This window comes from Rana temporaria, chromosome 9 (genome assembly GCF_905171775.1).
Source record: "Rana temporaria chromosome 9, aRanTem1.1, whole genome shotgun sequence".
Classification (NCBI taxonomy): Eukaryota; Metazoa; Chordata; class Amphibia; order Anura; family Ranidae; genus Rana; species Rana temporaria.
The window spans coordinates 30,640,522-30,655,017 of record NC_053497.1 but is presented as its reverse complement, the minus strand read 5'-3'; the positions used below and the strand labels follow the sequence as shown (position 1 = coordinate 30,655,017).

The 14,496-nt window shown below is 46.8% G+C and overlaps 1 protein-coding gene across 2 annotated transcripts in view; it reads left to right on the top strand.

Annotated features, from left to right (window-relative positions):
• ATF6B (activating transcription factor 6 beta) overlaps nucleotides 1-14,496 on the top strand; it is a 76,625-nt gene that overhangs the window by 43,290 nt on the left and 18,839 nt on the right. Inside the window, exons 8-10 of one of the 2 annotated variants that reach the window (XM_040323057.1) lie at nucleotides 10,155-10,288; nucleotides 11,977-12,162; nucleotides 13,225-13,316. In XM_040323057.1, coding sequence (XP_040178991.1) covers nucleotides 10,155-10,288; nucleotides 11,977-12,162; nucleotides 13,225-13,316 — 412 coding nt within the window. Of the gene's footprint in view, nucleotides 1-10,151; nucleotides 10,289-11,976; nucleotides 12,163-13,224; nucleotides 13,317-14,496 lie in introns of both variants that reach the window. The other variant, XM_040323056.1, reaches the window with a different exon arrangement.

The window sequence follows — 14,496 nt, the reverse complement described above, 5'->3', positions numbered from 1 at the left end:
GTCGATAGGGTGAACCCCCGCTTTAAGTAAAGGCTGTGAATACTTATGTACGTGGGATTTGTTTTATTTTTTTATTTTTAATAAATTTGCAAAGATTTCAAACAAACTTCTTTCACGTTGTCATTATGGGGTGTTAATGAATTTAATCCATTTTGGAATAAGGCTGTAACATAACAAAATGTGGAAAAAGTAAAGCGATGTGAATACTTTCCGGATGCACTGGATGTATATTTATTTAGTATCTAAAGTATCTTGTGTGTTGGGTTTCCTGGCCCATTATTGCTACAACAGGAAGGGTGTAGGCTGGCCAGGAGTCCTGGGTGCTTCCCAGCAATCACTGACTTGTTGTTTATTGCTGCTGTCTGCAGTCCCTGCGCTGCTCCTGGGTAGCCTGTGCGTCCTGCGAAGATGTATTAGAGAGCTGTGTGAATCAGGCAAGGCCTCTGCTCCCCTGCCGGACATTCCAGCTACTAACAAACAAGCCCCTATGTATGAATGTGCTCTCCATACAATGATTTCATTGTTGGCAGGACATTATTATGTGTTGCTACCAAGACGCTTACTTCACTGATAGGCGGCTCCTGGCTGCCCATGGGGATATCTGCTGCTCATCTTAATCATTGTTCTTAAAGCAAACCTGAGCTTGTCCAAGCAGGACAAAGCAACTGGATCATTTTAATGGCATCTCATTACCTTCCATTCACTTTTCCACCGATCGGTTTGGCTGTCTGAAGTGAACCTGTGTTACCTTGAAGTCAAAATATTAACCACTTAGAGACCGCTCCATGTACATTTACTACAGCGGGGCGGCCTCTCAGGGCGAAATCGCATACCTTTACATGATTTCGCCCTTCCCAGTCTGGGGTGCGCGCACGCGTCGCTAGCGACCAGCTGTGATTGGACAGCAGGAGACAATCAGCGGGTCCGCCGATCATTCCCGAGGCAGACAGAACGGTAGTCTGCCTATGGAAACGGCTGGTGTTAGCGCTTCAATCACCCCTGCACTATGGTTGTTATGGTGTCAGGATGATTGAAGCACATTATTTCTATTACTACATTGTATTATACAATGAAATAGTTCAACTCGCTATATTGCAGAATGTGCCACCAGATGCAGATTGTCATTGCCATGTCGCCTGCCACTAGATGCGGATTGTCACGTCACCTGCCACTAAATGCGGATTGTCGCGTCGCCTGCCACTAGTTGCAGATTGTCACATGCCTCGTCGCCTGCCACTAGATGCGTTTTTGTCCCTTGCCACATCGCCAGTCACCAGATGCGTTTTGTCGCTTGCCACATCGTCTGCTTTCAGATGCAGCTTGTCCCTTGCCACGTCGCCTGCCACCAGATGCGTTTTGTTCCTTGCTACGTCGCCTGCTACCAGATGTCTCTTGTCATGTCGCCTGCCTCCAGATGCATTTTGTCCCTTGCCACGTCGCCTGCCACCAAATGCGGATTGTCACTTGCCACATCGCTTGCCACCAGATGCGTTATGTCCCTTGCAACGTCTCCTGACACCAGATGTGTTTTGTCCCTTGCCACATCGCCTGCTTTCAGATGCAGCTTGTCCCTCGCTACGTCGCCTGCCACCAGATGCGGATTATCTCCTGCCACGTTGCCTGCCACCAGATGTGTATTGCCACTTGCCACGTCGCCTGCTACCAGATGTGTATTGTCACTTACCACGTCGCCTGCCACCAGATGCATTTTGTCTAGGGGTGCACCGATATATCGGTGCCGATACATATCGGCCGAAAATCGTGTTTTTGGGGTCATGCCGAAACAACAGAAATACTGGCCGATAATGACCCACCTCAGAGCCGGACTTCATTACCGTCCGTACAGGTCATTTCCTGTTTCCCCTGCTCTGCCACTGCCAGCGTCGGCGTCGTGACGTCGCAGCCAGTCACTGGCGGGTGCGAGTCCGACCATCGGCTGTCCATGCGGCTCCCCTCAGACAGTCAATAGTGAAGTCCGTGTTCTGTGGGGGCTGGGCGCCATCAAACCCTGCATGATTCCGAGCAGCTTGCTCATCACCCGACGGCGGGAATCACAAATGCCAGCAGCAGCAGCAGTTAAGGTAAGGTCTGTGACCGACTGTCACAGACCAGCAGTCCCAGACTTTTTTTATTATTTTTTTGTTCAGTTCATGACAAGATGAGTGTTTTACTTTATGACAAAAAGCAGGAATAGAGCAGGTTTATTGTTATCGTCTCCAGTACATTAGTTCTAATAAAACATGAAGCTCTCTTCTCCCTCCAATGTTCTATACATATCGTAGAATCATATACACACTGTACATGAGTAAATACATAAACACTGATTATACACAATTTCCTATCTACCAATATTTTAAAATTCAATTCTTATTTTATACCTAGCTCTTTACAGTTGGAGTCCTATGCAAAAACTAATACTCTATATGGGGCAAAGTGTTATGCCCAATAACCTGCTAATGGTGTGCTCTGCATTCTCCATGGGAATATAGAGAGCCCTACTAAAGCTTTTCAGGGCTTCCACAGGACAACCAGTTTTGGTTGAAGCTGTGCTTTAAAAGTAAAACCCTGTCATAAATTAGCCTCAATACCAATGAATCTGTGTCATACTCTGCCTAAAAGAAATTTGATCATGTCCCCACAAAAGTCTATAATGGACTATATTTTTTGACTATATTTGACTAGTGCAACTTTATTGTGTCATTTTCGGTTTCGGACTGAATTTTTTTTTTAGTTCGGTTTCGTTTCGGTTCTGAAATTTCCATTTCGGTGCATCCCTAATTTTGTCCCTTGCCACCAGATGTGGATTGTCTCTTGCCACGTCGCCAGTCACCAGATGCATTTTGTCCCTTGCCACGTCGCCTGCCACCAGATACGGATTGTCACTTGCCATGTCACCTGCCACCAGATGTGGATTGTCACTGCAGTGGTGGCAGCACAGGTGTGCACATTAGTTCAGATGCAAGCCTGGGGTAGTGAGGTAGTACAGCAGTGATGGGGGGGGGCATGAGAGATGATCTCATCACTCTGCTCCCCTGCCTCACATTCAGCAGTGTAGCGGTGTTCTGCTGCTCTGTGTGGGCGGAAGAGAAGTGATGCGGGGGTGGGCAGTGAGAGATGATCTCATCTCTATGTTCCCCCACCTCACCTCCAGCAATATAGCAGCCCTCTGTGAGCGTAGAAGAGCAGAGATGCAGGCGGGCGGTGAGAGATGATCTAATTTCTATGCTCACTCGTCTCAGTGTAAAAGCCCCACTGTGAGCAAAGGACAGCGGTGAGAGGTGATGTCATCTCTCTGCTTTCTCCGCCGCACATCAGACAGTGCAGCCTTCGCGGCCCAGCTGCAAACAGGCCACGGCCCGGGAGTTTATGACCCCGGGCACAGAACACTGGGGACTCTTTGTGGTGAAAAAGAGGTACTGCAGTGGACATCCCCGAACTGAAGTTGAATTTGGTAGCCAGGTCTGATTTTGGCCAGGCCATACTCCAAAAGGAGAAGACTTTTGGAGGATGGCCTGGTGTCAAGAAGCGTCAAGAAGGGCAGCAAAGAAGCCTCTTCTCTCCAGGAAAAGCATCAGGGGAGAGACTGATATTCTGCAAAGGGTACAAGGATTGGACTGCTGAGCACTGGGGTAAAGTAATTTTCTCTGATTAATCTCCTTTCTGATTTTATGGGGCATCCGGGAAAAAACCTTGTTCAGAGAACAAAAGGTGAACGCCACCATCAGTCCTGTGTCATGCCAATAGTAAGGCATCCTGAGACCATTAGTGTGTGGGGTTGATTCTCAGACAAGGTAGTGGACTCATTCACAATTCTGCCTAAGAACACAGCCATGAATGAAGAATGGTACAAAAACATCCTCTGAGAGCAACTTCTCCCAACCATCCAAGAACAGTTTGATGATGAACAATGCCTCTCCCAGCATGGTGGAGCACCTTGCCAAAAGGCAAAAGTGATAACCAAGTGGCTTGGGGAGCAAAACATCAAAAATGTGGGTCTTTGGCCAGGAAACTCGCCAGGCCTTAATACCATTGAGAACTTGTGGTCAATCCTCAAAAGGTGGGTGAACAAAAAGAAAAACACAGATTTTGACAAACTCCAAGCATTGATTATACAAGAATGGACTGCCATCAGTCAGAATGTGGCCCAGAAGTTGATTGACAGCATGCCAGGGAGAATTGCAGAGGTTTTGAAAAATAAGGGTCAACGCTGCAAATCTTGACTCGCTGCATAAACTTAATGGGGTAGATTCAGGTACGGGCGCGCACTGCTACGGCGGCGCAGCGTACCGTTTTTACGCTACGCCTCCGTAAATTACTGGAGCTACGCTTCATTCACGAAGCATTTGCTCCGTAATTTGCGGCGGCGTTTCATAAAAGGGGCCAGCGTAAGCGCGCGTAATTTAAATGATCCCGTAGGGGGCGTGGATCATTTAAATTAGGCGCGTTCCTGCGCCGAACGCAGTGCGCATGCTCCATCGGTCAACTTTCCCGACGTGCATTGCGGTAAATGACGTCACAAGGACGTCATTTGCTTTGACGGGAACGTAAATGGCGTCCAGCGCCATTCACGATCCACTTACGCAAACGACACAAATTTCGAAAAACGCGACGCGGGAACAACGTCCATACTTAGCATTGGCTGCGCCTCCTAATAACAGGAACAGCCTTACGACGGAAGCGATGTATGCAAACGACGTAAAACTCGAACGCCGGGCGCACGTACGTTTGTGAATCAGTGTAAGTATGCAATTTGCATACTCTACGCTGAAAACTACCGGAGCGCCACCTAGCGGCCACCGTAAGAATGCAGCCTAAGATACGACGGCATAAGAGCCTTATGCTAGTCGTATCTTAGGCTACAGCCGGCGTATCGAGCTTTCTGAATACAGAAAGTAGATACGCCGGCGCTACTTAGCAATTACGCTGCGTATCTATGGATACGCAGGCGTAATTGCTACCTGAATCTACCCCAATGTAATTAGTGGCAATGCTCAGTAGCATTACCAGTATTGTTGTTCGTTTTTTTATTATTCTTAAAGCGGGGGTTCACCCTGTTAAAAAAAAAAAAATGTTTTTTTTTATTAGACCATTACATTCGGCATCGTAGCGCGAGCTACGGTATGCCGGTCTTACATTTTTTATCCCCGTACTCACTGTGCTATGGCTCATTGAAGATTCCGGGGAATGGGCGTTCCTATGGTGAGAGAAGGTGATTGACGGCCGGCCCTGGCACGTCACGCTTCTCCGGAAATAGCCGAAATAGGCTTGGCTATTCACGGCGCCTGCGCATAGCCTGTGCGCAGGCGCCGTGAAGAACCGAGACCTACTCCGGCTGTCTTCGGGGAGCGTGACGTGCCAGAGCCGGCCGTCAATCATCCTCCCTCTCCATAGGCACGCCCATTCCCCGCGGGAGTCGGATTCTTCAATGAGCGATAGCACAGTGAGTACGGGGATTAAAAATTTAAGACCGGCATACCGTAGCTCGCGCTACGATGCCGAATGTAATGGTCTAATGATGTGAAGGAGGGTGAACCACCGCTTTAATTAGTGGGAATGCTCAATAGCATTCCCAGTATTGTTATTCGTTTCCCAGCGAAACGCACAGCAAACTTATTTTTTAAATCGCTGACATGCCCACATTTTTAAGTTTATCAACATAAATTTTATACCGATACGTTCACAAAGGCCGTCTAACGGCAAAGTCGTTGTTTCGATAGCATGTACTGTTGTGGATTTATTTGTGGATTTATTAAGGCTTGTTTTGAAGGGTTCTCTCACTCATTAGGTGTGGGGAATAATGATAAAAGAGAGGCTTTATAAGTACTGAAGGAGGAACACTGCTCGTATGTCCTAAAGGTAGTGTAGTGGTTATGGTGAATGGCTTTGGTGTGGGCTTAGCAATTCAGCATTCCCACGCATTTTCTGCAGGAAATGCATTTTCTAGTTGTCAATAAAAGTCTTCAACACTTACAAAATGCTTGTAATTATACTTCAGTATATCATAGTAACATCTGACAAATAGATCTAAAAAGACTGAAGCAGCAGACTTTGTGAAAATTTATATTTATATTTAGCCCTCTGATGTGGCCCACGACCTCTTTCTCTGGAATGGAATAAAATAAAATACTGTTATTAAAGGTACGTTTATTACTAAAATCACAGTGTATATATGGGCATATCTGTTGTGCAGTGGTTACTGGGCTGCTTTCAAACTGATCCACAGGTGCAGAGAAGTGCACCTGTGGGTTACCTGCACTGAGCCATAGACTTCTATTACCCGCGAGTTTGGTGTGCTGAGAGTAGAGTGGGCTCTCTAGAGCCGAGTGGGCTGCCATCCACCCGCTTCGCTCATTGTGGCCCACGACCGGTTACCAAGTCGCTTAAGTGGCCCTTGCTCTTCAAAAGGCTGGGCACCCCTGATGTAAAGAGTGCCCCCTTGTCCTTTGTGATGACCTTAAAATGAATAACTGTACACCAAGTTCACTATATGGACCACTTATGTTTTTATACATGTTGATCTTATCCCCCCTTAATCTCTTCTCCTGGTCCATGCCATCTCTTCTGTTTACTTCCTGGAAGGGTCCTTCGTTAGGTGCCCACATTGCTGCCTGCATGACTTGGACACTTCCCGTTGGCTGACTGCTGGCAGGGTCCTCCCTGGATAGAGAGGGGGATGATTTCATCTCAGGGGGATAGCGGTCTTGGGGTGCCATCACAGATCTGGATTAGCGCCCCCCAGCCCAGCAACGGTGAGGGATCTGCATAATGCACTTAGGTATATCAGCGATGAGACCACAATCTATTATCTTGGTATCTCGAGTCCCACGTGGTTGTTTTGTTTATTAGGCATGTGGTACTAGGAATCTTGCGTACTTTATCCTTGCGGCTTTCATATCATCCTGACCATTGACTGCCTTTGTTGCGTTTTGGTCTTTCCCCAAGTTTTGTGGCTGCTATGGAAAAAACATGTCCCGATCTCCCCTGTCGGTGCACCGTGTTCTCTACTGAATAATTTTTCTCGTCCGTTCGCTATAAATAGCATCAGCTTTGTGTAATTTTTTACAAACGTCTTGCCCTGTGCCACCTCTTTATTCCACAAAGGATTGTGAGCTCCGCAGACACACTCTGTAGTCGCTTGCCATGTTTGCAAGCTGAGGGAGTAGTCTGGCTTGGCTTGGGATCTGCTGTTTATACACAGATGTTCCTGTTTATTACATTGCCTATTAATTTAATAGCTGATTAGAATTGTTTGGCCCCTCTGCGCTCCACATTCCTTCAGCAATCGATCACGAGTTCAGTGCATTGTTTAATAGAAATTTATCACGTCCTCTGGGTGGGCCACTCTCTGACCTGTTCATTGTCAAGACAGTGGTGACGTGGAAAAGACATGAAGGCTATGCATCTTCTGGATCTGTGATGCCATTAGTTCCTTATTAATTCTTAGGCTTCATTTCCAATGGCGTTTTTACAGCCACTTTTCTGAGCGTTTTTTACAGCTTAAAAACGCCCGTCCATGTTATTCTATGGAATCATGCCCACATAGGCGTTTTTGAGCTGCAAATGGCATAGGCGTTTTTGAGCTGTAAAAAAAACGCCGGACCAGGGCGTTCTGTGGCTCCAGCAATAGAGCTGTAAAAACGCCAGACATTAAAAAACGCTCAAAAACACTACTGCAGCGTTTCTGAGCTCCAGCTCACGAAAAAAAAAAAACATTTTTTTTTACAAAATAAACATGGACAGGCGTTTTTAAGCTGTAAAAAAAGACTAAAGAAAGTGGCTGTAAAAACGTCCATGCAAATGAAGCCTGAGGCTGCATTCACACCTAGACATATGTTACCGCAGCGTGTTTTGCCGCGACAAATTGCAGCGTTTTGTCCCGCGATTTGCCGCAACAAAACGCGGTAAAATACGCCGCGGTAACATACACAGGAGGGGGTGACAACATTGTCAGCTATGGCCGAAAGCCGCCTGAAAAAAAGGTCCGGGACTTGTTTTCAGGCGGCAGGCGTACGGCGTTTGGTGTGGAGATGTGAACCATCTCCAAAGCCGACAATGTAAACTCACCCCTCCAGCGTATCAGGGGCTGCTGCGGCGTCGCGCTACAGGCGTATATACGCCTAGGTGTGAATGGGCACTTAAAGTAGAATTACAGCTTGAAACAAATCTTGTCTTAAAGCGGATGTGCCATGGGAAAAAAATATTAAAAGCCAGCAGCTACAAATACTGCAGCTGCTGACTTTTAATATTAGGACACTTACCTGTCCTGGAGTCCCGCGCCGATCGCAGCAGAGGACGAGCGATCGCTCGTCTCTCTGCTGCTCCCCCCGCCATCCTCAGTGAGGGAACCAGGAAGTGAAGCGCTCCGGCTTCACTACCCGGTTCCCTACGGCGCATGTGCGAGTCGCGATGTGCCCACCGATTGGCTCCCGCTGTGCTCTGGGAGCCGAGTGTTCCCAGCACACAACGGGCGACAGACGGGAAGTCAGAAAAACCCGTCTTTTGCCCATAGCGTGTGGCCGGAAGTGGGTGCAAATACCTGTCTTTAGACAGGTATCTGCACCCCCCTCCCCCCTGAAAGGTGTCAAATGTGACACCGGAGGGGGGGAGGGTTCCGATCAGCGGGACTCCACTTTAGGGTGGAGAACCGCTTTAAAACTGTCCCCTCCTCCCTCCTAACATCTATGCTAACTAACCTGTCGGCCATTCTCCACTGCAACATACACCATACGGGTTTTCCCGTCAATAGTAACTGCTGTTTTGAATGTGGGGTTTGGCTCAACTGTTTTTATATTTGTATAGTTTTATGTAATAAACAATTTTTATACAAATTTTGCCTTTGTGTTATCAGTACCTAGAAAGTCCAATCAACATCTCCTCTCTAGGTGACCAGCTTATTGGTTTAGGTGGTACTAGCAGCCCCCACCTAATGCTCACCTGGTTTCATTTCTCTATAACCTGTTTAAAAGAAGATGTGTATACTTGCTTATTTTCAGCCTGCTCCAGTCTGATCACATTATCTGACACTCCTGTGTCAGCCAGTGCAGCTGCAGAGAAGAGGAGGGAGTGCCGACAATGGATGGGCCATGGGAGCCTACGGGTAATGTCACTGTTTTTAGACTTTACCAGACGTTTTTGAGCATTCTCTCTTCTCCCATACAGTCGCTGCTGGCTGACACATGGGATAATGTGAATGGACTGGAGCGGGCTGTAGGGGAAAGGGGGGAGCACAGACAATAGTTGGGCCATGGGAGCCTATGGGTAACGTCACGCTCCAGATTTACCAGTCAGTGTTGAGCACTCTCTACTCTCCCATACCGCAGCCACTTGCTGACACAGGGGATACTGTCAATAGACTGGAGCAGTCTGCAGGGGAGAGGAGGGAGGGCTGACAGTGGATGGGCCATGGGAGCCTCTGGGTTACGTCACCTCTCCAGGTTTACCAGTCGTTGTTGAGCGCTCTCTACTCTCCCCTACAGCTGCAGCTGACTGACACAGGGGATATTGTCAATAGATTGGAGCGGTCTGAAAGGGGAAAGGAGCGCCGACAATGGATGGGCCATGGGAGCCTATGGGTAAAGTCATTGCTTCAGGCTTTACCAGCCATTGTCGAGTGCGCTCTCCTCTCCCCTACAGCCGCTGCTGGCTGACTCAGGGGATATCCTGAATGAACTGGAACGGCAGAAAATAGGTAAGTATACAATCTTTTTGTACATAGATTAGTTAGCATAGGTGTTAGGAGGGGGGAGGGGAAATTTTTAAAGTTTGCTAGGTTTAGGGAACAATTGGATACACATGCTATAGAGTTACACTTAAGTCTGTAGGTGTATGACCCCTCTAATGTTAACCTGCACCCATTCAATGTTAATGTAATTGTGCTGCTTATACCTACCTTTTTTTCATTGATTTTTAATCTGGTTGGAGCTTACACGGGGCTAATAACTCTACTCGAGCACTCAGGCCTCTCAATTGGCTGCTCTTCAATGCAGCATTGCATCCTGGGAGGAAGGGAATGAGTCACATGCTCCCCCACTCTACATTTCAGTTGGCGAATGTAATGGCAGGGAATCCCCTTTAAGCTCAACCAATTGACCAATGTCGTCATCTGTTGTGTGTCTGTATATAAGCTGACATTGTGTCTCTGGTTCCCTCAGCAGCCTCTCCGCCTGTGTTGGTGCCTCAGCTCCTGACAGTACAAAATGGAGCGACTACAACATCCCCTATTAAGTCTGAAGCCAAGACCATTGTGCCTGCCCCGAGCACTGGCAAAAGCAGCCCCACTGAGGTGGACGTAAGTATTAGAGGGGAGATGATGAATGTAAATTTCACACCAAGCTTGGTATTTTTTATTTTTTTTCCCCAAAGCCATCTTTTCCACTTCTTTGCTGCCTGGCATCATGTGGTGATCTTCCCATAAATACAGTGTTCTGGGCTGAACTGGAAACTGTTATCTTTTGTAAACTATTCCTCCCTCCACCCACTTTGTAATTGAGATGGTGAGAAAAAGACGTGTTTGTAGTCCAGATTGGGTGATAACTATAGCCCCCTCCATAGATAGAGTGGAAAAATGAGTGTAGACATGAAAGAACATTAAGTTTACTTACAAGATCACCAGGTCAAAATAACAGGACAAGAAAATAAGAGACATTCATTGTTCAGGTTTATATATATTTTAAAGCCCAACTCCAGGCACATTTTTTTTCCCCCCCATGCAGTGGGTCTGTGCTGCTCATTGCTGCTCCTTTTGCTTATTTTGTCTAGGTGTAAACGCAGAGCCTATATGCACCCGATCCTCCTGAAAACGGCACTCCCCCACATCCAGTGGTGGACTGTTTCTGATGTCTTCACGCCTAGGGCAAGTCTATGGACGTGATGATGTCCGGAACAGTCCACTGCACAAAACCGCTGGACCACGGGGGGAGGGACCAGTCTTGTATTGGTAGGATCAGAGGATTAGGCGGGTATATCGCGGCTTTCTGCACCCCTACACCTGTTCAGCCCTTATGGACCAGAGCAATTACTGAAAATCGTGCACATGCATAGTATCGGCATTGGTATTGGTACAACAATAACAATATTACCCATAGTTTACTAGCGTGCCGCTCAACCACAATCACTGTGGGTAGTAGTGTGGGCGATGCCGTGTCTGCTGCAGGAGTACCAGCAAGGGATGGAGTGCGTCCCAGCTCCTATAGTCACTGGAAAGAAGAGATGAAAGATCCCTAACTAGGAAAAGGTCTAACTAGGGTTGCACTGATGGAAGAGAGCAAAGATCCCTGGTGCCGCACATCCACGGAGTCCTACGGTGGTATGAGAGAGAGACAACCTCAACCTGTGCTCCTGCCAGGCCACATTTCCAATGTGTTTCGCTCTGCCCCCGGAGCTTAGTTGTGACTAAGCTTTGGGGGGCAGAGAGAAACACATTGGGGGTGTGGCCTGGCAGGAGCACAGGCTGAGGTTCTCTCTCTCTCATACCACCATAGGACTCCGTGGATGTGCAGCACCAGAGATCTTTGCTCTCTTCCATCGGTGCAATCATAGTTAGAACCCCTGTTGGGTAATCTGTATTGCTAACAGACAACTGGGTATTGCTCTCTGTGTCTCATTGTAGATATTCTGCATAACTTCCTGTCCAGGGGTAAAACCAAAATAACTGGTGAAAACCTCTCCAAATTGGGGTTTGTCATCAGAACAGGTGTTCCATTAAAAGTATCCCATCTGTTGCTATACTGGTGACACAGACATTTTGGATTTCCAATCACTTTCTCCCTATCAGATCTGTTCTTAGCAGCCTTTCCCTTGGAACAAATGACTTGAAGCTCTGGTCATATATTATTAGTGGCTAAGAAAAAAAGCACACTGCATCCAGAGTACTTTTGTAACCATCTCATGGCTGCTCTAGGCCATCAATATTGCGGTGGTTGCGGTTTATGATGAGATTTGACAGTAATACAAGTGTAATTTTATTATTCACTTCAGCCTAAGTTCCTAAAGAGACAACAGCGCATGATCAAGAACAGAGAGTCAGCGTGCCAGTCTCGGAGGAAGAAGAAGGAATATGTTCAGGGGCTGGAGGCCAGACTGCATGAGACGGAGAGACAGCTGGAGAACGCTCGAAGGGAGAACCGAGAACTACGGGAGACAGTACAGCATCTAATGAGAGAGGTATTCTGACAAATTCTTTCTGCCAGCATTACCAAATCACATTATTTTTGCCATGAATCGAAACTGGGGTCACATGGTTCAGACCTCCAGTCATTACTACAGAGTCTTTTACAATGAGATAACAAGTTCAAAAGGGTTCTACCATACACATAAAAAATTTAGCAGCCATTATTATTAATATTATTATTAATATTATACAGGATTATTATAGTGCCAACAGTTTGCAAAACACTTTACAATATAAAAAGAGAGACAGTACAGTTACAATACACTAAAATACATTAGGGTTAAGAAGGCCATGCTCATAAGAGCTTACAATTTAATAGGGTGGGGCAAGTGGTACAAAAAGGTAATAACTGTGGGGGATGAGCTGATGGAAGAATTAAAAGTTCAGTTGTTAGGTGGAGGTGGGATAGACAGTTTTTCATCAGCTCAGCTCCCCACTCCTCCCAACAGTCACTCAGCAGCTCAGCTACCCACTCCCATCAGTCACCCAGCAGCTCAGCTACCCGTTCCCAACAGTCACTCATCAGCTCTGCTCCCCACTCCTACCAGTCACCCAGCAGCTCAGCTCCCCACTGCCAACAGTCACTCAGCAGCTCCGCTCCCCACTGCCAACAGTCACTCAGCACCTCAGCTCCCCACTGCCAACAGTCACTAATCGGCTCAGCTCCCCACTCCCAACAGTCACTCATCGGCTCAGCTCCCCACTCCCAACAGTCACTCAGCAGCTCAGCTCCCCACTGCCAATAGTCACTCAGCAGCTCAGCCTCCCCTGTGACTTGACTTCCCCTCTCAGCAGTTTTTTAGCAGCCTACCGCAAAGTGCTGAGTCCCAAATTGAATGACTTCACTGCATCTCCTGAAGATGCATTGCTCCACAGTGCCTGTATTGACTTTTTCATCATTATTTTTATTTCACTTTGACATTGCAGCTCATCTCATTCAATTTTAAGAAGCTGCCGATCTAGAAAAGTGTGCAGAAATTACAAGTAGTTATTTCACGTACCATTATAAATAGGTTCCTTTTACAAATCTTATTTTGTGCTTTGTTTGCCTGCAGAACTCCACGCTGCGCGGCACCTCTGGGAACCGAAAAGTAGTATGTGTGATGGTCGTACTTCTCTTCCTTGCATTTAACTTTGGGCCAACAAGGTGAGTCAGAAACTACTGTTCGTAATGATAATACCCTCTTCTGTACGGTTACTTGTTTTGTAATGCTGAAGATGTTTCAGCACATAGATGAGTTATGAAATATTTTAACCGTCACGGAACAAACCTAGTGGAATGTGACCAACTGCTACTAGCAATACCATACCTGAATAAGTGAGAACCTTCAGGCTGGGTTCACAATCCTATGTTGTGTTAGCGTACATGGGTTATATCACACATTAACCACTTTATTACTGGGCCAAAAGATGGCTACTGTGTGGTCCTCTTTATCTGGGGGGGCATCCATGGATGTCCTCCTGGAACACACGTCCTGTCCTTTGGACACAGCTGATCACAGATCGAGGAGAATGGCCAATCACAGCTGGCCCTTACCTTGTGATCAGTTTTGTCGAATTACAGCTGATCACAGGCCTGTACACACGATCGGATCTTCCGACGGGAATTGTAACATGACAGGCTGTTGTCAGAAAATCCAACTGTTTGTACACTCCATCGGACAATTGTCAGATTTTCCGCCAACAAATGTTGGATAGCATGCTTTAAAATTTTCCGACAACAAATGCGTGTCGTTGGATTATCCGATCGTGTGTACAGAAGTTCTTCGGAAAAAAATCCAAAGTACAAACACGCATGTTCATAAGCAATGTACACCATAACACAACATTAGCAGAAGTTACCCAAAGGGTGGCACTAAAGAAACACGTAGTTTCGTGTTTGTTGGCCGGGAATTCTTTGCTGTTTGTATGCAATACAAGTTCCTAGCAAACGCCCTTCGGACAAAAGTCCTACGCTTTGTCCGCGAAAAATCCGATCATGTGTCCCAGGCTTTAGTCTGACATTGCTGAAAATTGAAGTGGTTATTTGTGCGTTGTGTTATGGAAGCCTATTTATTTGAATGAGCTGCCTAACACACCAAAGAAAGATGTATTGTGTTGACATTCAAAATAAATGCCACTGGATCACATCAATGTGTGTAACATGCGTTGGTCCAACATGGCTGCGTGAAAAGGGATTCCCAGAGCAGAGACTGACTTGGTGTTCTTTGGAGATATTGAATGTTCAGGCATTACCCAATTAACAACAAACCTCACCCTCCAGATCATGGCCCAGAGTTTTTCCTTCTTTTCCTTTTCATGTAGCGATAAACAGCTTTTATTACTCC